The sequence below is a fragment of the Rhipicephalus microplus genome, chromosome 3 (assembly GCF_043290135.1).
Source record: "Rhipicephalus microplus isolate Deutch F79 chromosome 3, USDA_Rmic, whole genome shotgun sequence".
NCBI classification, from domain to species: domain Eukaryota; kingdom Metazoa; phylum Arthropoda; class Arachnida; order Ixodida; family Ixodidae; genus Rhipicephalus; species Rhipicephalus microplus.
In genome coordinates, this window is record NC_134702.1 from 95,555,933 (window position 1) to 95,581,615 (window position 25,683).

At 44.9% G+C, this 25,683-nt stretch overlaps 1 protein-coding gene across 4 annotated transcripts in view; it reads right to left on the bottom strand.

Annotated features, from left to right (window-relative positions):
- The window catches only part of LOC119159987 (venom metalloproteinase antarease TserMP_A), a 78,372-nt gene extending 56,953 nt beyond the window's left edge, over positions 1-21,419 (bottom strand). For 2 of the 4 annotated variants that reach the window (XM_075890018.1, XM_075890015.1), the window contains exons 1-6: positions 21,177-21,419; positions 19,794-20,032; positions 9,702-9,797; positions 9,161-9,293; positions 6,311-6,349; positions 2,395-2,519 (exon numbers count right to left, since the gene is read on the bottom strand). In XM_075890018.1, the coding sequence (XP_075746133.1) occupies positions 2,395-2,519; positions 6,311-6,349; positions 9,161-9,293; positions 9,702-9,797; positions 19,794-20,032; positions 21,177-21,222 (678 nt within the window). In that variant the 5' untranslated portion in view covers positions 21,223-21,419. The remainder of the gene's footprint in view (positions 1-2,394; positions 2,520-6,310; positions 6,350-9,160; positions 9,294-9,701; positions 9,798-19,793; positions 20,033-21,176) is intronic. The other 2 variants (XM_075890017.1, XM_075890016.1) reach the window with 2 other exon arrangements.
- Positions 21,420-25,683: the final 4,264 nt, after the last annotated feature.

A 25,683-nucleotide genomic window follows, 5' to 3' on the forward strand; every position in this document is an offset into this window, starting at 1 on the left:
GCCTTATTTTCGCAGTTCCGACAGCCCTTCTGCACTTTGAAGCGCATGGTCATGTGGTGTCTCTTCTTACGGTACAACAATCATCTCACCACGGAAGCAGAGTGTGGAGAAAGCGCTCTACAGCTCCAACCTCGCTGCGCAGTTACGGGACCCCCAGAACGCCAGCGACACGGTAATCAGGGATGGCCTGACCGTCTCGACGTGGGAGTCACTCGTGGTGGCGCCTCTCCCGTAAAGGGACTTTCCGAATCACCCCTCAATAAAGCTAATTGTATGCTGTTGTGCTATTCTTCAGTGTGCATCTCAATCTAGGGTACATGGGCCTTAAAGGGGTAGTGACGCAAAAGCCTTGGCCTCGCGTTTTTCTGCTGCAAGGCGTTGCTGGGAGCCTGTTAGTCATGACACGACGCATTGTTTGCTGCAGCACGCGACAGATAATTGATTACAGGCCCCTCACTATCAATCAGTTTCAGTTTCGGTTTGAGAGATTTTCAAAAAAACAGAGTGCAAAAGTAGCCATAGAGTGTGCAGCTCTTGACCACGTCCGCACACCAAACTGTGACGCACTTCCGCACGGTCTGCATAAAGAATACCTTTCGGGTAGGAAACGGGACTGGAATGTCGCCAAACACTTCACTTTCTCAGCGTGCGCCACGGCCACACACTCACAACCAGCCGCTGAGAAATATAGACTGCGAAAACTAACGCGGCAAAAAAAAGGTGGTTATGAAGTCAACATAACTTGTTTTGTTGACAATAGCGTGGTGACATGAGGGAAGTAGGGGGTCACCTCGGGGTCCCCTCCGATGGTGTCTACAGCGCTAAGGAGTTGGTCGCTCGAACAAACTTCAAAATGAATTTAAAATACCTTTCAAGACTATATTCGCTGTTGATATCTTCTAGATGACATACGAATGTTCACGAGAATCAACCCCGCAGGCTCTCTCAGCCCCAAAATTTTGTGACACTACCCCTTTAAGCATTTTCGCCTCTACCGAAAACGAGGCTGCCGCTGCTCTTGATCTTGATCTTGATTTGATCTTGCGACCTCCGCTTCAGCAGTTGAGCACCGTAACGACTACACCAGCGTGGCAGGTGATAAAAAATTGAAGGTCCTATAACCACAGAGTGTCGTTTCTGGCGCCCGCGTTGCTCGGATGATGACACCGCCACTTTTCCTTGATGCCAAACATACGACAGTGTAGTTTACTAAAGAAACTGCCACTCAGAGAAGTCGTACGTGGCTGCAATACGCCAATATAACTGCTTTATGACTGAGCCAGGCGACTAAACTTTTAGGTCGGCATGAATGGTGGATTCATTCTGTCTGCACTAACTTTCGATGTTGGTTCATTTTGGGTCCATTTACCTAATTGTTTGCTGTTAAACTTCCGAGCAAGCCTAAGGACTACCTTCTGTTTTCAAGCTCTTCTGACGTGCCAGTCGATGCATGCGCGTGCACAGCGCCCGCAAGCAGCCTGGTACTCAGACAGATAGTTCTACGCAACGTGCGGCACACCTGCTAAGATATAGTGACAAAGGTCTCGTTCTTGTTCACCTAGTTAGTTTTACAAAGTAATGGAGCAATCTGGCTTTACTTTCACCCACTGTGGGGGACTCGCGAAGGCGTCTTTGGTTTCATCATTCAGATAAAAAATTTACATGGTGTTAATTACTCACATAACTTTCCAATCAGAGATGAAATTGAGCTGCGCTTTCTGGCAAAGATAAAATTGGCAACGTTGCGTGCAGGTTGGCAAACGTGTGGCTAGCACGCTGTTCACGTAGCCTGCCAACAAACTTGACGCTATGGGCCAACTTCTAATGCAGATGCACTTCACATGAGCACGTGTGCTCAATTGAAATTGATAAAAACAGCAACCCGTGAAAAAATGAAGATGCGCTTTTCATCTTCGACCCCAAGGCACAACCTAAAGGTGTTCTGGAATTATGATAATTTCCTAATTGTTTTTGGCCTATGACTTCGAGCAAAATTTTATTATATGGTTTACGTTTCTACTGAGTGGTTGCGTGGAATGTTCCAATCTTACTCTGCCCCTGACAGTGAAGATGTTCTACATAGACTATACGATGGCGCACAGAACAAACAATTCGTTCACTTATTTGCAACTAGCGTTGGACTTGAAGACGTAGCAAGAGGAGAGAAAAAACTGTGCACATATTTCCATTTTATCACTGATTCAAAATAACATTAGTTCTTTGTCAAAACTAAAACTTGTTACATAATACCACTTCTCTGAAATTTGGGTACAAATATTGCAATAGGAGTGGATGGCTTGACTACTTTAGCTACTTTTAGCTTCTGTACTGACTCCCGTTTAAATCTCATCAACAGCGACACTGAAGTTGCTGGGCGTTCCTGTCCTCACTTACCGAATGCATAAAGAGCATAGCATAGGCTATGCGCTCTTCCGTTTCATTGCCGAAGTACGCGGTGTGATTTAGAGCGGTGATGAAGTGTGTCTCCACAGTATAGGATTCTGGGAGGTCACGACTTTCTGTAAACAAAAATGTAGCGTAAAGAAGAGATTGACAAGGATCATTCTCCAACCACATCTCGTATACTTCCACAGACATCAAAGCCTTCTTTTCTGAATAAATTTGTTAAATAAAAAAACAAATACAAGCCCTTGATTTTTTTTCTTTTTCTCCTTCAGTCACAGTCAGGGTCTTGTTCTAGCAGACTTGATGCATCATCAACATCATCATCATCTACATCATCCAGACTACGCCCACTGCAATGCAAAGGCCTCTCCCATGATCTGCCAATCCACCCGGTCTAGCGCTTTCAATTACCACGTTATAACCGCAAACTATTTAATATGAACGGCCCACCTGATTTTTTGTCTCCCCTTCGTGCGTTTGCCTTCTATAGGAATCCTGCCAGTTACCCTTAATGACCACCGGTTATCCTGCCTACGTGCTACGTGTCCGACTCATGTACATTTCTTTTTCTTCATTTCAACTATGATATCCTTAACCCCGATTTGTTCCTTGACCCAATCTGCTCTCCTCTTGTCTCATAAGGAACACCTATCATTTTTCTTTCTATCGCTCGCTGCGTCGTCCTCAATTTAAGCTGATTCCTCTTTGTAAGCCTCCAGGTTTCTGCTCCGTAAGTAGTAAAGACTAGCAACATGCAGCTGTTATATACCTTCCTCTTGAGTATTAATGACACATGACCATTCATGGCTTGAGAATGCTTGCCGAATGTAATCTACCCCATCCTTATTTTCCTGGTTATTTACCTATTATGCTTCGGCTCTACTGTTACTACCTGTCCTTAGTAGACATATTCCTTCAACTTACAATGTCTCTCCACGCATCGCAAAGTGGTGTTTCTGCCGAGACTATTGCACATTACTTTAGTTTTGCGCATATTAATTTTCAGCATGACGGCTGATATTTCTACTGAATCAAACGCCTTCTCGTAACCTACATAGCCTTCATAGATTACGAGAAGGCGTTTGATTGAGTAGAAATATCAGCCGTCCTGCAGACTCTGCGGAATCAGAGCGTCGATGAAGTATATATAAACACAATGCGAGAAATCTACATGGGATCAACTGCTACCTTGATGCTTCATAAAGAAAGCAACAGAATGCAAATCAAGAACGGTGTAAGGCAGGGGGGCACAATCTCCCCAATGCTGTTTACCGCGTGTTTACAAGAGGTTTTCAGAAGCCTAAAATGGGAGCAGGTAGGGATAAGAGTTAATGGAGAGTACCTTAGTAACCTACGCTTTGCCGATGATATTGCATTGCAGAGTAACTCAGGGGACGAATCGCAACTCATGATTACGGAGTTAGGCAAGGAGAGCAGAAAGGTGGGTCTTAAAATTAATCAGCAGAAAACGAAAGTAATGTGCAACCACCTCGGAAGAGAGCAGTGCTTCGAGATAGGTAATAGTGCACTTCGAGTTGTAAATGACTATGTTTACATATGGCAGGTAATAACCGAGCCGAACCACGAGATTGAAGTAACTAGAAGAATAGGAACGAGGTGGAGCACATTTGGCAAGCACTCTCAATTTATGACAGGTAGATTGCCACTATCCCTTAAGAGGAAGGTATATAACAGCTGTATCTTGACGGTACTTAGCTATGGAGCAGAAACTTGGAGACACACAAATAGGGTTCAGCCTAAATTGAGGATGACGCAGCGAGCAATAGAAAAAAACATGGTAGGTGTAACCTTAAGAGACACGAAGAGAGCAGAGTGGATTAGGGAACAAACGGGGTTTAAGGATATCATAGTTCAAATCTAGAAGAAGAAATCGACATGGGCCGGGCATGTAGTGCGTAGGCAGAATAACAGCTGGTCATTAAGCATAACTAACCGGATTTTCAGAGAAAGCAAACGGGTTAGGGGGAGACAGTAAGTCAGGTGGGCAGATGAGATTAGGAAGTTCGCGGTTACATAATGGCAGCAGCAAGCACAGGACCGAGTCGAGTGGTGATTCATGGCAGAGGCTTTTTTCCTGCAGTGGACGTAGTCAGGATGATTATGATTATGATGATGATGATGATGAATTTTCAGGCCTACTTTTCTGATTTCTGTGAGCAGTTTAACAATGATAAACTCTAGTTCGTCCTCTGAGTTACTCATCAAGGCAATGTCACCATTGAATCACCGGTTACTAAAATACTCTCCATTAACCCCTATCCCTAACTATTGCCAGTCTATAGGGTCCTGAATACCTCATGTGAACACGCCGTGAATAGCATCGAAAAGATCATGTCTCCCTGTCTTACACCATAATTTATTGGTATTCTGTCACCTTCTTAGAGGAGAACTACGGTGGCTGTGAATCATTTGTAGATTTCTTCCAGTACGTTTAGGTAGAGTTCTTCGATGCCCTGATTTTGTAGTGCCTACTTTACTGCTGATGTCTCGACTGAGTTAAACGCCTTCTCGTAATCTATGAAAGCTATGTATAAGTTGGTTGTATTCTGCACATTTCTTTATTACCTGATTGATTGTATGAATATGGTCCATTGCGAAATAGCCGGTACGAAATCCTGCTTGGTCCTTTGGTTGCTTTAACTCTAAAATCACCCTAGCTCTATTCGCTATTTTTTGTAAATGGTTTGTAGAGAATGGATAATAAGCTGATCTGCCTGTAATATTTGAAATCTTTGACGTCTGTTTTCTTATGGATTAAGATGATGGCATTCTTCCAAGATTCGGGCACCCTTTCTGTCAAGAGACACTGTTTATATAAGGTAGCTAGTTTTTCTAACACAATCTATCCTCCATCTTTCAGCCGATCTGATGTTACCTGATCCTCACCAGCAACTTGGCCTCTTAACATTCCCTTCAAAACTTTTCTCACTTCTACCATTGCTGGTGGGATGTCATCTGGGTTACTGCAAGTTCTTGTAATAAGGTCGTGGTTGTCCCGACTACTGTACAGATCTCTCTAAACCTCCTCCGCTATTTTAACTGCCCTATTCTTGTTGCTAGTTAATTTGCCTTCCTTGTCCCTCAGTGCATACATCCGATTTTTTCCTATCTCTAGTTTCACAACTTCTCCGCCATCTTTCAGAAGGTCCATTGTTACCTTATCCTCACCAGTAGATGTGCCTCTTTGCATTCCATCTAAGGTTGTCCTTACTTCCCCTGTCTTTACTGGTAGGATGTCGAACTCATCTGATCCATTATTGTTTCTCACATATTATCCTGGTTCTTTTGACTTCTGTACAGCTCTCTGTAGAAATTCTCCGCCATCTCCACTATCCTATCCAGATTGGTTATGACGCTGTCTTCCTTGTTCCTCAACGCATACATTCGATTTTTCCCCTATTCAGAAGTCTGCCTTCACAGCTTTTAGGCTTCTCACACTTTTTGAAACCTGCTCAGTTCTTTCCACGATTTGGTGCCTTCAGGTGAAATAGAAAAAAATTTATTTCTAAGCTGCCAGTTTGTGATAAGATCACGTGCTACGAGAAGACAACAGACAGGAAAAGAGTGCTCCATACTTGTCATAACTATTAGTAATGCTGACAAGTACTCTCAGGTTTCAAAGCACATCATAAACTAGACGGGAAGACGACCATTACTGAAGCTCATTTGGTAGAGCAGTGAACCCGTTTTTCGAAGGTCGCAGGTTCGGTCCCTGCCAGCCGCAGGGACCGAGACTTTTCGACTGCTTTTCGACCACTTTTCAGTCTTAAAATTTACTTTACTATTACTTCTTGTAACAACTCCTATACTTTCCTCGGATTGTTGTCTGTTACTTCTCAGCTATATTTATTCAAGGCAGGGTTATATTAGTCCGGAGACGTACCAATTTCTGGATTACGTGATTCATTTTCCAACTGGTTTTCTGAAAAGGACAAGAGTGAATATATTACTGGCATGCAGAATGGCCAAAAACGACCCTTATGTTTTTCAAGGGACCAGAAGTGCGCGACTACTTCATAAATTTCAAGTGGCTAGCAGTGCGCGATAGCGAATTTCAAAACACAATCGAAGCAAATTGTCCTTGAACTTGTTTACGAATAATAAGGCAGCTATTCTCAAAGCAGAGCTAAAATGACAATGTAACATTTTCCTAAATAGCCAAAGAATTGCAAAATGCTTGATTTGAAACAAATATTCATTCTATTCAACAAAAGAACATTGCTAGTATTTTAACCAGCAAAAATGTCACTGTTCGACATAAGGCCATAGCGATGAATGCGATAGCAACACATTGAACTGTTATACGAAGTAAGGCTAGGAGATTTACGAAACATACGAAATGTAGCGAACGTGGTCGATTATACTCAATTCTCGGAAAAGGACGTAATTTCATCCCCGTTCTATTCCATGCAAAATGCGCTTAATTACATTTCTCCAAGTATTGTCGCCCTTCAATTCCGGGGCCGCAAAAATGTGAAATGATTCCGAATTCATTCCGATTCTGGATTGGCAACTCCGCAGCAATGATATGAGCCATGGTTGTGCATTTGTCATCACCATCAACAAAACTGCATGCGTATTTGAGGGCTTTCAGAGCTGCTGCAACACGGCAACGCAGACAAGCGGAACCAAAGTTGCAGGCTCGGGAAGTTGCGGCATAAAGGCAGCGCCGGCAAACTGACCCGGAGTTGAAGACCCGCGAAGCTGCAGCGGCATGGCAGTGCCGGCTAGCGAACACGGAGGCGGCGAGAGTGCGGGAAGCAGCTGCCAAATGCCGAAGGCGTTACGCACTGCTACTGCTACCCACCCAAACGTTATCACTTACCCGTTTTAAACGCACAGGAAGGTTTGACACGTTTCCTCTAAGTGATTCAAAGAGGTTAAGTGATACCCGCGCTTCGAACATTCACCATCATTTACTTCCTGGATATGCGGTGGTGCACCTTGCAAAGTATTTTGCTATTTCTCCAGTTTTTCTAGTATCGGGCCCACGCAAGAAGCATCGAAGAAACACAACTCCAATAAATTGTCATGGGAAGAGATTTCCTGAGCTCTCCTTCAACAGCCCATGTGTCCATGTATTCAGGTACTTTGAAATGTTACAAATTGGTGTCCTTCTTCGTACAGAAAGTAAGACACATACCTAGTGGCTCACACACAGTTCTGTGATAAAGTCATTGATCTCGGCAGTGATACATACATACATACATACATACATACATACATACATACATACATACATACATACATACATACATACATACATACATAATCATCATCACTTATTTACCCTTAAAGGCCCCTGTTGGGGTATTACGCAAGGGGGGAGCTAGCATACACAAGAGAAAAAAATTCAAACAGTCATTAAGAAAGCAAAAAAAGAAATAAAATTTACAATGAAATAATCAAAATGCACGTAAAGGATATTGCGCTCAAGATGAAAACACAATTACACAAAGATCTCAATTAATTACGCATCAGCACTCAATAAACTTGTTTCAAAATTTGATGGGTTGATGTACAATCACAACACTGTCACGTAAACTATTCCATTCTGCAATGGCTATTGGCAAGAAGGAGTTGTTGTCCGAATTGGTAGAGCCTTGAATTTTTTAAAGACTGAGGGAGCGGGACAGGTGGCGTTAAGTGCGGTTTGGTGGGAGAAGAAACATGTCACGTAGGTGTGGAAAGTTACAATAGAGCTTATGAAAGAGGCATAAGCGAGAGGTTTTTTTGCGAAGTGCTAACAATTTAATGTCGACTGATGATTTTATATTTGTGACACTTAGCCGACGGTCGTACGGGGTTTTAATAAAACGGGCTGCGTGGTTTTGGACAGCTTCAAGTAGGTCAACAAGGTACGCTTGATGTGGGTTCCAAATGGCCGATGCGACTTCCAGTTTAGTGCGTGTAAATGTGTCGTATGCGAGTTTTTGGATCAAAGGCGGTGATGATGATAGGGACCGTCTAATAGATCCCAGAGATATGTTAATTGTGGCTACCAGATTATGAATATGTTCGAACCATTTGAGCTTGCTAATGATGGTAACCCCGAGGTACCCGTATGGATGAACCAGCTCAATAAAAAGAGAATGCAAAGAGTAGGTGTAGGGCATGAGAGTGTTTCAGCGACACGTGCATGAATTTACTTTTTTTTTGGCGTTTAGTTGCTTGAGCCACAGAGTGGACCTTTTTTCAATTGTTTTGGGGTCACGTTTTAAAAGCATGTGATCGTTATGTGAGGTAAGGTAGCATACATACATACATACATACATACATACATACATACATACATACATACATACATACATACATACATACATACATACATACATACATACATACATACATACATACATACAAGTGTACTCAGATTACGGTGCACGTTAAAGAACCCCAGGTGGTCAAAATTTCCGACGTCCTCCACTACGGCGTCTCTCATAATCAAATGGTGATTTTAGGACGTTAAACCCCACAAATCAATCAATCAGCATACATACATACATACATACATACATACATACATACATACATACACACATACATACACACATACATACATACATACATACATACATACATACATACATACATACATACATACATACATACATACATACATACATACATACATACATACATACATACATACATACATACATACATACATACATACATACATACATACTAAGCCGGGAGGAAGGGTGCAGTCAGCAGAAAGCTTGCAGCTTACCGACATCATTCACGACATCATAAATCCCAGTTTCGACGTGGATTAGTGATATTCGGTGCGCCAGTCTTTTCTGTGATGTGCGTTCCCAATTCTCACAAGGTTCAATTCTGTGAGTGTGATTCACCATGCCTGTCTGAAAAATAAAGAGCGGTTTTCCTGTCCCAGTTGTTGCATGGCATATTTTACAGCATTGAACTTGTTCCACTTGCTGACTTTTTGTTTATTTCTTGTTTTGTTGATCTATTTGTTGATTTCTGAAAAATGGCAATAACAAGAACTTTCCCCAGTGTAAATATTACATGAGCTCTTTGTCGATTCTGTCTTGTATAAACAAATTGTCATGTACGGATGTATAGCCAGCAGTTTGTTTCGGTAGGGTAGTAGGAGAAGGGAGGTCAAGTCCTCTGTGTGCGCTTGCATGCTTGTACAAGATACAGGCTAACAGTGAGGATTTCGAGGTATTTCGAACACATCTACTTAGCAGTGCCCAAAATGAGGGCTACTTGGGGAAACAGCGTGTAACTTAAAACTCTTTACTCACGACATGATAATTTCCTGGAACTACCGGCTTGAGCAGCAGTGATGCCAGCTTGTCCGGATCTTCGAACAAGTGTCTCTCATAGTGGGAGCCATGAACCTGCGTATAACTTGTGTGAACACTTCCACGTGACTGTGAACTTCCATGTGAACTTGCGCATAACGTCTGTGAACACTTATGCTTGAAATAAATAGTGAATAGTCATTAAATCAAAAAGCGCCATACCTGCTCGGTAGGAGCAGTCCGTCATAGCAAAAGCTATAACAGCGGCCTATCAGAGCCTTTTCAAAACACTCTTCGGGTAATTACTGCAAGCACGTTTTCTTGGTACCGACTAGGGCATTATTAATAAACTTTTAGGTAGTAGACAGGCCTCCGCTATGCTATTTTTTGTCATTCTTATGAAAAGCGTGGCATCTGCAAAACACTTCCTAGGAATTTCGTGCCAATTGTCCATGCAGTGGCTGACGACGATGAGGAACTATGGCTGAAGTGGGTATGCGCCACAGTTAAGAGGGGAACAAGACCAAGTTTTTGTGATAGTTTGGAGCATTGAACGGCCCGCTCGTTACGCTATTTGCATTGTGCGACGACTGGTTGTTCTTTCGCTGTTGTAAAACGCTTTATAAGTCGTATTAACGCGATTGCTTTCCCGAAATCAAGCCTGCTTAAGGCAAGCGTGACAACAAGTCAAAAGCACCGGTGTAGCCAGCTGTTGGAAACTGTTGGAAAAAAATACGATGAAAAAAATTGTGTAGCTCAGTGGTAGAATACTGGGCAGGATCCCAGCAGACCGCGGTTTGAGCCCCACTGTGCCATTGGTGCAAGGGTTGTTTTTCTTTTCTACCTTCGAGCGATGTTGTTACAGACGGCAGCGGTGGTGGTGGCTGACAACTGCGCGTGACCCGAAAAGTAATCTTATAACCGCGGTACGGCTCAGTGTAAACAGGTGAAATTTATATTACACTTTTATTTCACGTTTATATGTTCGTTGGTCTGACCCCCCTGCTCGCCTTCTAAAAGTATCTTGGGCAAAAAGGTTACACAAGCACACACAGAAGATTATTCGCAAGCCCCCTAGTTACTTGAGATCTCTGATCAGCGCTGAAGAGCTTGAAGGGTGTGCATTTTAAGAATATATACTTCACGAGGGGACGCGTTATGAATATAGGATACAATCGAACACAAACGTTTACGGACGGCGCGAGTGCTAGGCCAAACGCCTCTTCGCGACATTTCCACTACGTTAGCGGTAGTCGATAGCACGAGAAGCATCTCTCCCTAATCCAGGGCCGGTCTCTTTTCTGGCTGGGTACAAATAATTTTAACTCTTCGCTTTCCAATGCGATGCGCTTTTTGGCATCTCCATCTACGTGCTTCTGCTTCGAGAACAGACTATGAGCATACAGTTTATCGGTCGCACTCTTTATTACGAAGTGACACCTCGACAATGGTATGCCGTTTCAGGCACGCCAAGTTAGATTTTATCCTGCTATGAAAGGAGAACTCTGACGGTCATACTGCAGAAAAGCGCTTAGCGCGAAAACTTCAATCTAACAATGCTCTACGCGGCAGCAGAAAATTGAAAGGCCAGTGAATATCAAGAAGACGCATTTCCGACCTCGCCCTGCAGTCAACGGTAGATGGCGCGCCGCTAGATGGTGCGGACAAATGGTGCACCGCTAGATGGTGCGGACGTGGGACAAATGGCGCGCCGTTAGATGTCGCACCGCTAGATGGTGCGCAGGTGGGTGATATGTTTGTGGTGGTCACAAACCTATCAAGCTAAGTTTTGGAAGAGCAGTGAAAGTGGGAAGGAGACAAGATGAGCAACTACAAGAAAATTTTTATACAGAGAGGCTAATTGAAATAGCCACTAAACAAATTGAGAAAGTAATCACGGAGGATAATAAAACAGTGTGGACATACACGAACCTAATTAGACTGTTTGAGCTACAGCTTGCTAAGACGCGTGACAACTCACCCTGGCAAAGAAGACACAAACCCAAAAGTTGGTGGGATGAGGAAGTTAAGAAAGCCATAGCAGAACGTCAGGAAGCCTCTAGGAAACACAGACATGCTAAGCAGCGGGATGAACCGACAGATGATGTTCAAAGAAAATGGGAAAACTTTCTAAGCTGTAGAAGGGATGCATCCCTTCTGATCAATGAAAAGATTAGAAGAAAGGGAGCTCAGTGGCTGGCAGAAGTACATAAAAAAGATAGAAAGGCAGCTGCGAAATTTTGGAACCATCTAAGCTCCCTAAGAAATGAGACAAGCCTAGAGCAAAGGTTTATAACTACCACCCAAGGTGCTAGGCTAGAAGGGGACGAAGCTATTGAATATATAAGAACAATGGTGACAGAAAAATTTTAACAAAGTGCTTTATGCACCACAATAGACAAGGATGAATCAAGTAGTGCAAAGGCTCAATTTTCACAACGAGATTGGGAAAGGGCTGAGAAAAGGGTTCCTAGTAGTACATCAACAGGCCCATATGGCATTCCAATTATGCTGATAAAGACATTAGGTCCGAAGTCTAAGCATGCTTTGAGAGAGGCAGTGAGCAAACTAATAATTGATGGTGAAGTACCCTATGGATGAAAACGTAGCAGGATGAGCATGATCTCTAAAGGAAAGGGGGACAAAGCTGAGATAAACAACTGCCGTCCTATAACAGTGACATCAGTGGTCTACAGGCTGGCGATGCAGATTATAAAGAGAAGACTTCAGGCATGGATAGAGGATGATGGAGTGCTGGGGGAACTTCAGAATGGGTTTCAGAAACAAAGGAGGTTGGAAGACAATCTGTTCTGACTGACGCGACGCAGTGCATCAAAATAGCAGAAAAGAAACACATACCCCTGTGGCTAGCATTTTTGGATATCAAGGGAGCGTACGATAGCGTGGTTCAAGAGGAACTGTGGGGAATACTGGACACACTAGGCGTGGAACATGTAGTCACTAATATTTCAAAGAATATCTATAAAGGTAACATGGTAGTTATAAAGTGAGAAAAACAGGTATCCAAGCCTGCAGAGGTGAAACGGGGGCTTAGGCAGGGGTGTCCCCTGTCACCCTTATTATTCATGATGTACCTACAAGGATTAGAGGCCAAATTAGAGAGAAGTTGACTGGGATTCAACCTCTCTTTAGTCAAACAAGGAAAAGTCACTGATCAGGCACTACCAACAATAATGGACGCAGATGATATAGTGCTATTGGCTGACAACAAGGAGGATTTGCAGAGATTGATGGACATCTTCGGTAATGAGGGAGATAGGTTAGATTTTAGATTCAGTAAGGAAAAATCTGCAGTTATGATTTTCAATAATAATGAAGGTAGTGAGCTTAGAATTGAGGAGGTCACGCTAGAGATAACAGATAAATACAAATATCTGGGCGTATGGATAAGCAATGGGACCGAGTACCCAAGGGAACACGAAATATGCGTGACGACTAAAGGTAACAGGAATGCAGCACTGATGAAAAATAGGGCACTGTGGAATTACAATAGGTATGATGTTGTGAGAGCAATAGGGAAAGGCGTCATAGTTCCTGGGCTTACGTTCGGCAATGCGGTCTTGTGCATGAGATCAGAAGCTCAAGCAAGATTAGATATTAAGCAACGTGGAATAGGTATAAGGCTTGCTTTAGGAGCTCGCGGGAATACACCAAATCAGGGAGTACAAGGTGATATGGGATGGACATCATTTGAGGGCAGGGATGCTAGCAGCAAGATAAAATTTGAGAAGCGATTGAGAGAAATGGGGGAAGAGCGTTGGGCTAGGAAGGTTTTCAGCTACTTGTACATGAAGAATGTCGATACAAAATGGAGGAAGCGAACCAGGAAATTGAATGGCAAATACTCACAAAACAGCAGGTGGCCAAACCAAAAAGAACTATCGGTTAAGAAGAAAATGAAGGAAATGGAGACCGACATGTGGAGAATTGGCATGATTAAGAAGTCCACACTAGAGATCTATTGAACTTTTAAGCAGGAAATTGCCAGGGAAAGAATCTATGATAATACTCGTGGTAGATCTCTACTGTTTGAGGCCAGGACAGCAGTGTTGCGAACTAATACATATCGGGCCAAATACGAAGGGGTAGACACAGTATGCAGTGCGTGTGGAGAGGAAGAAGAAACTGCTGAACACTTGATAATGTTCTGTAAAGGGCTTCACCCTATAGTTCAGGATGACGGCACAGAGTTTTTCAAAGCACTGGGGTTTAGGGACAGGGAGGGCAAATTAGACTTTAAGCGGGTAGACTTATCTAGAAGGAGGTTATCTGATTGTTGGCTAAAGTGAAGGCACGAGTGAAAATAAACCCTTCACTGCAAAGTACGAATGCTCAACCTGACTATTTAGAGGGAAAAAAAGATAAATCTAATGATTAGTTCACTAAGTATTACGACTAGATGGCGTTAGCTGCCGCCCAATTTAAAGGGTACAGCCACATCCATCCATCCATCCATCCATCCATCCATCCATCCATCCATCCATCCATCCATCCATCCATCCATCCATCCATCCATCCATCCATCCATCCATCCATTCATCCATCCATCCATCCATCCATCCATCCGGACAGGTAGTTTGGCATTGGTGCACGAGGTCCGCAAGCGGTTTTGGTTGACTGTACATTCCCTTTAAAAAAAACCTGGAGCTTCGTGCTACTCCTGCGCACATAGCGTTCTTTAAAAGGGGGCGGGGAGGCTTGATGCTTTACATATATGTCGTACCAACTACGTCAGCTTCAGTCATTGCTGGATGTATATTATAACTTTTGTGGCAGCAACGTTTTAAACGCGACAACTTTTGTTATAAAGCAACGGAGGTTTCACCATTCTTCCAGTGTGAATGACACAGGGTATATGTCGCATGCTATTCCACCGGCGACACTTGTCTGGGTCACCGAGCACGTATCGAATCATCATAAGGTAGCTTAACAGCCGAAACTTTCTTAAATATTATTACCGAATAACGGAACAATATATCATTATAATAATCACGTTTATAGATACCAACTGTCTTCCTGTAACCCTTAACGCCATACCACAGAGCATCCTGACCAAGGCGTAAAGGCAAGTGTATTGAGGGATCGAAACGTCAGGTGCTGCTTTTCGTACAGTGGTAGTAGTAGTAGTAGTAGTAGTAATTTATTTTATTTCTTGAAAGGCAAGAAAAAGGATACAGAAGCAAAAGGCGTTTCATACGCCTGACAAAGGCCTCTGCACCTGTAGTTCGTCACAGATGCACTTTTTTTTTTTTTTTTTTGCAGATACAAACAAGCAACAAAAACTAACATGTCATGTACCACATGAGCGCTAACAAAAGAAATACAGGAATAAAAAAAAAAAAACAAGCAACATATAATACACTTAGCATAATACAGATGCAGGAACATAAAATGGATGCATCGTATACCATAATGAACTACTTACTTTCTTAACATTAACATTCTACCTACTCTTTTTACACAATATAGATTAGTGATGATAAGTTATTTCTTTTTTGATCAAAATTTCTTTAACTTGTTTTTTAAATGTCCCTAGGCTGACGTCAAACTGCAAGCCATTTTGGAATTCATTTACTATTCGCGTTGATTGGTAATGCAGTGTTTGCTTTCCGTAATTTGTCCTGGTTCTCGGTAAACGCTGTAAGTTTCTTCTTGCAGGATAACGTTGGTCATTTTCTTTTTGTTTATACCACTTATTTTTGTGTACCTCTTGAAGCAGTTTAAAATAATATATTTGGTTTGCCTTTAAGATTTCATGTTTATCAAAGAGCACTGAAGTGCGCAAACGGTCTATTCTACCCTGGTAATTTTCATAACAGCGAAGTATTTTCTTTTGTAGCAGGCCCGTAGCCCGACGGCTGTTGCTCGCCTGTTGAAACCAAAGTCCGCAGGTCCTAGGAAGGAGTTCAGGACCGGATGGCCACGGTCCTCTCGAGCGGGAACACGACGGCAGCCCGGCCGGTTGAAGTCCTGCAGGCTCGGGTCTGACGCCCGACGGCCCATCTTCAGCGCCCGGTCCGGTGACGACCTTCTGCTTGCCCCGTCTTCTTCAAACTCCCTTTCATCTCCTCTGCTCAGGCTTCTGCTGCCGCTCTGGCCCACTTGTCTCGTCCCGATTGGAGATACTACTGTTTCGTGGTGTCAAGCCATTGGGCCTTGAAATCTCCGTGTTCGCTGCCCATTGGATGTTTTACCTTTTGTTTACTTCACGTCCCGCCACGCATCCTCGTGCTTGACGCTCTTTAACGTCGTCATTCTTGTTTAAGCAGCACCGCACGTGCACTCTGGTATTTCTCCTTTTGTTTTTTTTTTCCGTGACGCGCACTTTTCGAAGGCGCGCACTTTGAACGCGCACCACACATCACATACGCCCCCCTTTTATTCAAGTTTTTTTTTAGAAAAAAAAAACTGCCGATGAGTGCGCGTTCTGCACTACGTCACAATTAAACCACATATTTGCACCACGCAGTTCAACACATCACCGGGCTACAGTTCGCTACATCGTCCAAATGTCCACACTGAAACTTTAGATTCACCCAATTGCATTTAAAAGTTCTGAAACCCGGAATAAACCTTTTTACTACAAAATCGACTATGGACAAAGCTACTTGTGTCCGCATCTAAAAGTCGAAGTCCAGAAAGAGCTACCGGTTTTCTAACCCTACACTCAGGTTATCGCGTCCCAAACCAGACGCACTGCCCTTCTCGCACGTTTCGAAAGTAACTGTGGCAAACATGCTTTTATGCACTTTCGCTGAAACGCGTGTCTGCGCCCCCGCCGGCCACATGAACGCTTACCGGTCACAGAGGAACAGGGCGCGGTCTCGAGCCGTCGGCGTCGACACGAAACGCACTGAGACACGAATGTCCAAATGCCACAATCTCTCACACAAATGCTTTCTTTTAATTCACCATCTAATGAACACAAGCTCGGGGTGCCCTCAGCAAGCCCAAACGCTCCGACAAGCGTGTGAGGTTCCTGGATTCTTGAGAAGGGATGCCGTTGTGCTCGGTCATTATACAGCTCATCTTGAGTGGACTTAATTATAGGTTCAAAACCAATCACGTTCTCAGGTTCAAGACCCTGTCTGGCATTCTCCATACCTACTATCGAGCCCACCTCCGATTCGATACTGTTTATTTTGAAGAGTGCTTCAGCACTCCCATCGTGTTTTCTCGGACAAATAGCAGTTACGCTATCCTGTGAACTAGAATCCCCTCTCTCTCTGAGTGAGATATATGTATGGTCTAGGACCATTGACGTGGTGCCTGCTGCTACCTCTGTCGGTACAAAACAATCAGTGGCCACTATATCAGAGCCTTCATGGCATTCGCTGCCATCTTCCCAGTGACGTTCTAGCGCTCCTTCCATGGAGCTATTGAGAGGTAGCCCTACCCCTTCCCGAAATGTGCTCGGCCTTTGAGACGTTCTGATACACACCTCATTCTGAATGGAACTTCTTTGTTCCCTGCTATCGAAGCTTTGCTCCACCACATTTTCCACAGCTTCTAGGTCGCCCATATCCAGGCGCTCTTCTTCATAGGTGCTTGGCCTCTCAGAGGTCCCCAAGCAGCTAACGGAAGTAATATGTTCCCAGCCAGAGAAGCTTTCCGTCGCTTCAACAAACTCCTCATGACTCCTGCCTTCTTGGCTGTCCACCTCTCTGCCTTCCTCTATCTGAGCTTCTCGCTCCGAAGTAAGGCTGTCGCGAGGTTCGAGGCCAACCTTGCAGGAATCGACTTCCCTCCAGCAAACGCTGCTATCGGAGCAAACATTCACCGCTTGCTCGACCTTCTGCATCGCCAGCTGCCCCCTTTTCGCCATCGCAAGCTCGAGTCGCCGCTCGAAGTCCACCCTCTCTAATTGGAGCTGCTGCTTCAGTATGCGTGTCTGACGCTCTAGCAACACTTTATTTTCACGCGTTACGCGCTCTAGCTCCTCCTTCTTAGCTCTAAGCACCAATTCAAGCTTTTCCTTCGCCGCCTTTCGTTCTGCAGCCCGTTGCTCACGCTCCCTCTCCATCCGCTCCTCGTACCATACTCTAAACTCCGCTCCCGTCAGTCCCATTTTATCCGCCAACTCAATTAACTCCCACGTGTTCGTCATCGTGTTAACCGCGTCAAAAAATCTACTGGAAAAACAAACGACTTTGTCCTGTCGCGGACGCCAATTTGTGATGCGGGTTCTTGTTGTTGATTTGTTTCTCCCGGGCTGAGCCTCAGAGAGTTTTGTTAATAAGGACAAAGCCGTTCGGTTTCCAAGAAACACACAAAAAGTTTAATTGAAAAGAAAAAAGGCAAAGATTCCTCACAAAACAAAACACTTAATAAACAGTTGACTGGACATGACGAAACACATCTGTAAACACCCAACAAAAACGTTCAAAGTCAGTAACTAAACCTAACGTTCGAAAGGGGCTGAGTGATGGGAGTAGCGCAAGAGTATCGGTGCAGTCTCACCCACAAGTTGGTTTTCGGCGGTGATGAGAAACCGGAACGCCGTGACTCCTGCGTCACTGCGTGGGCTGGACGAGGACGAGGGAACGCTGGCTGCTGGCGACACGTCGAAAAGCCCTACCAAATCGTGATGGTTTCGGCTTGAGGAGCGTGGACACGTCGGAGACGGGAGAACGCAGGCTGGTGGCGACGCGTCCGGGAACTAGGGTCGACCTAGTCAAGCAGCTGGGCGCACAGCTCAGGCCCGTAGCCCGACGGCTGTTGCTCGCCTGTTGAAACCAAAGTCCGCAGGTCCTAGGAAGGAGTTCAGGACCGGATGGCCACGGTCCTCTCGAGCGGGAACACGACGGCAGCCCGGCCGGTTGAAGTCCTGCAGGCTCGGGTCTGACGCCCGACGGCCCATCTTCAGCGCCCGGTCCGGTGACGACCTTCTGCTTGCCCCGTCTTCTTCAAACTCCCTTTCATCTCCTCTGCTCAGGCTTCTGCTGCCGCTCTGGCCCACTTGTCTCGTCCCGATTGGAGATACTACTGTTTCGTGGTGTCAAGCCATTGGGCCTTGAAATCTCCGTGTTCGCTGCCCATTGGATGTTTTACCTTTTGTTTACTTCACGTCCCGCCACGCATCCTCGTGCTTGACGCTCTTTAACGTCGTCATTCTTGTTTAAGCAGCACCGCACGTGCACTCTGGTATTTCTCCTTTTGTTTTTTTTTTCCGTGACGCGCACTTTTCGAAGGCGCGCACTTTGAACGCGCACCACACATCACATATGGTATGTGCGCAGTATCTTTAGAATCCGCTAGGATGTCGGGACACCTGTGCTTCTGTGCATCAATATATTTTTCTCTCTTTTGGCTTGAATAGGTGGATGAGTTAGAATGCATGGACGAAGCCGCGGATGATGAACCCGTGCCGCAGAACAGGAAAAAAACTGTATGAAGGGGAGAGCAGCTGAGTAATCTTCATAAAGCCAGGTTCTCGAACACTGATATTCTAATCATTTTAAAAGTGATCACTTTGCAACAGTGGCTTAGAATGCGATTAAACGTAGCTGCACAACAGAAGCTCACCTGCAGTTTTTGGTCTGGGTTCGAGTTTGGTTCAACACCTTTTTAGGCACGCTTCAAGGTAAACAATTGTGCGCAAATGAATACAAGGACACAGAAAGACCGGAAAGGAACAGCTGCAAACTTTAAACTTAGTTTATTTGTGTCCTACTTTTGATCAAACAGGTTACAAGAGGCCACGAAAAAAAAATTACGCTACATCCCCGAAATTATTGATATGTAGGTGAAGCTCGAGTAGGGGGATCATTAACAAACCGAAACTCTTCCATAAAGAGTTAGCGCATTACACCACAAGAAAGACGTAGGACTTTGTGTATATTACACAAATCTACTTTTATTTTGTTCTTTTGTTGTTTCGTATCTTTCTTTGTTCTTTTCATTTGTTTGCTTTCATGGCGGCTGGATTGCGAAGTCCCTTTATTATTATGCTAGTATTATGGCGAAACCCTTTCAACAATTCACGAGGGCTCTCACTGTGGCTTCGTGACTCTCGTCTCAATACGTAATCAAACAGATTTTAAAATATTTCAAAAGATAGCTTGCACTTACGTATTGTTCGGCAATACCATTTTCCGTTACTTCTAGCAGAAGGACTGTGTCGGCAAGAACGGAAGCTTTCTTTAGATTAAGAGAGTACCCGTCAATAACCAGCATTTTTTCCAAGTTTTCCTGTCTGCTTTCGTACACTTGAGGGTAAACCGTAACACCCTCTGTGCTAGAGTCGGCTTGCTTGCTTGTGAATGGGTATGCGCCGGACAGGTCCACGAAGAAGGTCATTCTTTGAATACCTGGTACGAAGTATTTCTTTCGATCAATGATCAATACAATCGCTATGCATTAGTGATACTAAATACTTCACTTCTAGACCACAGTAGCTGAGTGCATCATTGTACCACATATACTTTATAAGACGAAAGCGCACATATTTTCTCAATAATGTCACATAGCACACTGGTTCGGTGTGTCAACTCATAGCAGTACTGTACTACTCGTGTTATAAATGGCAATCACCATTTGGCACAATCAGAAAACTGTATGTCGTGATTCAAGTGCAGCTTTTCGCATTCTTATTAAGCAGAGAAAACACACAAGAAAAAGTGTGCGAAATTTTTGGTCTAGCTAAAGATACTGGAAAATTCCAAGAAAACAAATTAACATTTTCTAGATTGTAATTGCCACAAATAAATAATACTGAAGCAGAGTGCTGTGAGACAGCTTGGTGTGGCAGTGGATATTAAAATAGTCCAATTAATGACTTGATTATAATGTTTGGGTGATAGTACGTGATGTATCCTAGATACAAGCTCTACCTATTGTCTTTGCGCTTTCTAATCGCACACTCGGTGAAGTGAAATAAACTCGTCCTGGAGCACGTTCGCTTCACGGCATGGCACCTTAAGAAAATCAACTTCCATTGATGTATCCAGGCCTGCGTTTACTGCCGACCTCTTTTCAAGTTTGTGCGTTATGACAGAACAAAAAAACCAACGAACTAAGAACAATCGACAATCGCTCTATAGAGTCGAGGGAGTCACAGTTTAGCGGTTAATTGGACCACGTCATCCATCACAAACACCTTGATAAGCTTATTGTCTGTGTGTGCCTTGAATTAATGTGGAATCCGCAGTTTGCCGACGAGAGTTACTTCACGCTCATTAGTATGTTTTCATGGGGACTTTCCCGGCTGCACAACAACTGGGCATTAGCGTTTGTTTGTTATTGACTTTTTTGTAATTTCCTCTCGCTGGCTTAACGCGGGGCATAAAGTTGCGATAAGATGAAAATTGTAGCGCCGTTCTGAGGCTTCCATTTTTGAACATTACGTTGTTTAGGCGATAAGAAAAATATTTTCATTATATCATTCTTTCGGACTATTGCGCATAAAATGTCAATTAACGTCTATCAAAGAATATTATTTGTGCAAGTACTTACCAATTACCACGATAGTGACATAAGCGCGGAGCAGCAGCACGGGCATTTCACTGATTCCTCGACACTATTTTAGAACTAGTTCGGAGGTTTAAAAATTAGAATTTCTTCACTATCACCTATTTTTTATAAAGTCACTATGACTGGTTCTGCGAGTCTAAGACTATGTCTGTATTGTTCACACTGCTTTAGAACAATCACAAGGGCCTCGCGTCAGTGTACAAGCTGTGCCTTTTCGTTTTTGCGTACGCTGTAAGCATTTATTAGTTAGAGTAGTGCACCAAAGTAAATGTTCTCTTCGAATGATTCTGCATTTAAAGTGGCGACCTCTGCTACGGCTAATATGAATGACACCTACACCAGAACATTACGTTGGTTTAGATATTTTATTTCTGCGCAGGTGCATAGTTAGAATAGGTTGTCCGGAAGCAATCTTTACTATTCACTCAACTCGAACCTTAACGGATATGTAAACGTACTGCCCTTATATTATACGATCTCAATGAAACTACAGTTGTATATGGTGGCCCTCGCACTCCTTGAAAAGACGCCAATAATAAGTCCCCAAACCACGATATGAATATGAGGAACAATGCAGTGTAGAGCTCAGAATTTTTTTATCTGGTGTACATTAGGCAGTACATGGGCCTTTTCATTTCACCTCCATGAAGACGTGACGGCCGCGGCCGGGGTCGAAACCAAGACTTTCGGGTCAGCAGCCTTGCATCGGTACTGATACAAGAGTTCGGTGGACGTCAGCTTCAACATATCTTTGTTTAAATGAAATAGAACAATAACGTCAATTGCATCCATATTTATACAGATATAAAAATATCACGTTTCTTTCTGCTGTCTTAGCCAAGCCTACTTATTTAGCGAACAAAAGATTGAGAATTCAAATAGGTTAGATATTTAGGAAAAATTAACCTGCATGCGTAGATGAAAAACAATCTCCGCATATCCACAAAGTGAATGATGATGACTCGGTAAAGCACCAGCGGATCATATTGCCACTAGTACAAGTTCTGAAACTATTATTTCCACAGATGCTGACATGCTTGCATGTGCCGCTGTTCAGAAGAGGACAAAGATGCACGTGCAGAGAAAAACAATAGTCATACTGCCGTTGTTCGAATCAGTTTGACGTCCTTGTGTGCCATTATCAGCAGGTTACAGTTACCTTGTAGCGTGACACTGGTGGAGGTGCTGGGTAATAGTCTATGCACTGTTACCACGACGAAGATCTCGATCCTAAAATCGACGCCTTAGTAGAAACAGCCAACCTTCGACGCAGTCGGCGGCATCTAGGCCTACCACCCCAGTTCAGCCCCCTTCCGGAACGCTCCAGAACCATGGCATATGCGACAACTGCAAGCCAGACTGAACAGACCGCGACTCCGCCAGCACCATGGCTACCAGCCTCTCGAACGCCAAAGCCCTTCTGTGGGGAGCCCTACGAAGACGTTGAAGACTGGCTGGACCAACACGATCGAGTCGCCGTCGCCAACGAGTGGGACGAGAACCGGAAACGTATGTCTCTTTCTACCTGGAGGATTCGGCGCGTATTTGGTTCGAGAATCACGAGGCCGCCTTGACAACCTGGCCGGTGTTTAGCACTAAGCTGCGGAACACGTATGATAGCGCTGACCGGAAAGAACAAGCCGAACGTCTCCTCAATTCTCGCAATCAAAGACCCAATGAAAGCGTGGCCATGTTCGTTGAGGAGATGTCGCGTCTGTTCCGTCGAGCGGATTTTGCAATGACGGAAGACAAAAAGGTTCGCATTCTGATGCGGGGTGTCAAGGAGCAGCTGTTTGCAGGACTTGTATGAAACCCACCAGCTACCATGGCAGAATTCCTCCGTGAAGCGACGATAATGGAGCGAATGCTAAGACAGCGGTCTTCGCAGTATGAGCGGTCCGACAACCTTGCATGTCTGTCAGCACCCTTGGTAACACCCGATGTCACGAGCGTGAGAGACCTTGCTGAGCTAGTCCGTAGCATTGTACGCAACGAGCTGCAAAAGCTTCACGCAGTGCCTTCACAGCCTCAAGTGGCTGCTCTGACAGACGTCGTCCATGAAGAGGTGCGGCAGCTGGTACGACCATTAGCGCCACCTCCAATCGAAGCTCCTCTGCTAACGTATCCGGAAGCTGTACGTACTCCTGCACCGGCAGCCAGCTATTTCTCCCGACCGACTAGCCTGCAGACTCCACAGCACTTCTCGGGCGGGCCACGCTATGAAAACCAATGACCGACTTGCCTGCAGAAGCCGCAGTACTTCTCGGGCCCACCACACTATGAGAATCCACGACCCAATTTGCGTAAATCTAGCGTGTGGCGCACTTCCGACAATCGGCCACTATGCTACCACTGTTGTGAGCCAGGTCACTTGTACCGAAAGTGCACGTACCGACAGATGGGCCTACCTGAATTTCGGCCAGATGCTCGTCGGCCCAGGGACGGCGAACGACCCCGCGCCATCGCAGAATACTTGGCAAGTCTACCGTCTCCGAATATTCAGCGACGCCAATCACGCTCTCCGTCTCCTCGACGCTCTACGTGCGCGAATCAGTGCTCCACTTTCGCCGATGTTGTTGCGGGACGATCCGCTAGGTCCCCAAGTCCACGCCGGGGAAACTAGAATCAGCGGCCTCCGGGGGTGGAACCGCTGTTAAGCTATTGTCAAAACAGCCTCCTCCGACCCTTCCACCGACCTTCGACGATTTTCTTCAGCCGACACCTCACATCGCTGACAAACCCGTTTTTGCTGACATTGCCATTCGTGTCGACAACCATCAGTGACTGCTCTGGTCGACACTGGCGCCGACTACTCAGTTATCAGCGCTGAACTTGTGGCTGAACTCAGGAAAGTCACGACTCCTTGGGGGCATGGACCAAACCTTCGGACAGTCGGTGGCCATCTCTTGACACCAATCGGGAGATGCACCGCAAGGCTGCAAATATGTGAGTCGACGTTCGTTGCTTCTTTCGTTGTGCTTCCCGAACGCTGCCAGAAAGTTATCCTTGGCATGGATTTCCTTGGTGAGCACGGCGCTGTTATAAATCTTCGAGACTGCCTCGTAACGTTTGCTGACGACTATGGCCCGAAGCATAGGAATACCAATGCGCAGAAGACTGCGCTTCGCATTGTCGACGACACCGTCACACTTCCACCACTCACCAGTATGTTCGTTACAGTGCAGGGCGACATAGACCATGACAGTAGTGTTATCGCTGAAGCCAACCTTTCGGCGCTGTTGTCTCAGCAAATCTGTGTTGCCCGCGGCATAATTAAATTTAAACGTGGGATGACTGAGCTGTTGGTCACCAATTTTAGTGGAGCATACCAACATTTGGCCAAGCGAACAACTATCGCTCATTTCGAATCCATTGACAATGAAGCGTGTACGACAATAGCCCCAATTTCTGCAGCCGTTGAAAGTGACACCACGGTAGCCGATGCAGTCGATGTCAATCCGAAGCTGTCATGTGCACAGAAAGAGCAAATCCGCTGTATCCTCCGCATGTTTAGCAACTGTTTCGCGTCTACATCCAAGATAAAACAAACGCCAACCGTAAAGCACCGCATTGTCACTGACCATGCTGGGCGACCCATACGTCAGCACGCCTACCGAGTATCACAAAAGGAACAAGAGGCTATACGTTCTCAAGTGAAGCAGATGCTCGAAGATGGTGTAATCCAACCCTCGAACAGCCCATGGTCATCCCCCGTCGTACTAGTAAAAAAGAAGGATGGCGCTCTCCGATTTTGGGTCAATTACCGCAAACTCAACAAAGTCACAAAGAAAGATGTTTATCCGCTTCCGCGCATCGACGACTCACTAGACCGCCTCCGACACGCCCGATACTTCTTCTCTATGAATTTACGCAGTGGCTACTGGCAGATCGAAGTTGATGAACGCGACCGAGAGAAAACAGCATTCATAACGCCTGATGGTCTGTACGAATTCAAGGTGCAGCCCTTCGGTCTGTGTTCTGTCCCTGCGACATTCCAGAGGATGATGGATAGAGTGCTCTCCGGTCTCAAGTGGGAAGCATGCCTTGTTTACTTAGACGACGTCGTTGTCTTCTCCCAAACGTTTGAGCCGCATTTGCAGCGACTTAGATCTGTGTTTGCTGCAATTCGCACGGCTGGCCTATCACTGAAACCAGAAAAATGTCATTTTAGTTACAACGAAATAAAGTTCCTCGGTTAGCCCTGATGGTATTCGGCCGGACCCAGACAAAACATTGGCTGCCGCAGATTTTTCACCACCTACCAACAAACGTGATGTGCGTCGATTTTTAGGCCTCTGCGCACACTACAGACGCTTTGTGCAAAATTTCGCAAACATTGCCGAACCCCTCACTCGTCTGACAAAAGACGACGTTCCCTTCGCATGGGGCCTTGAGCAAACACGCGCTTTCTCCGAGCTCCAGCAGCGTCTCCAGTCTGAGCCCTTACTCGGACACTACGACGAATATGCCGACACTGAACTACACACAG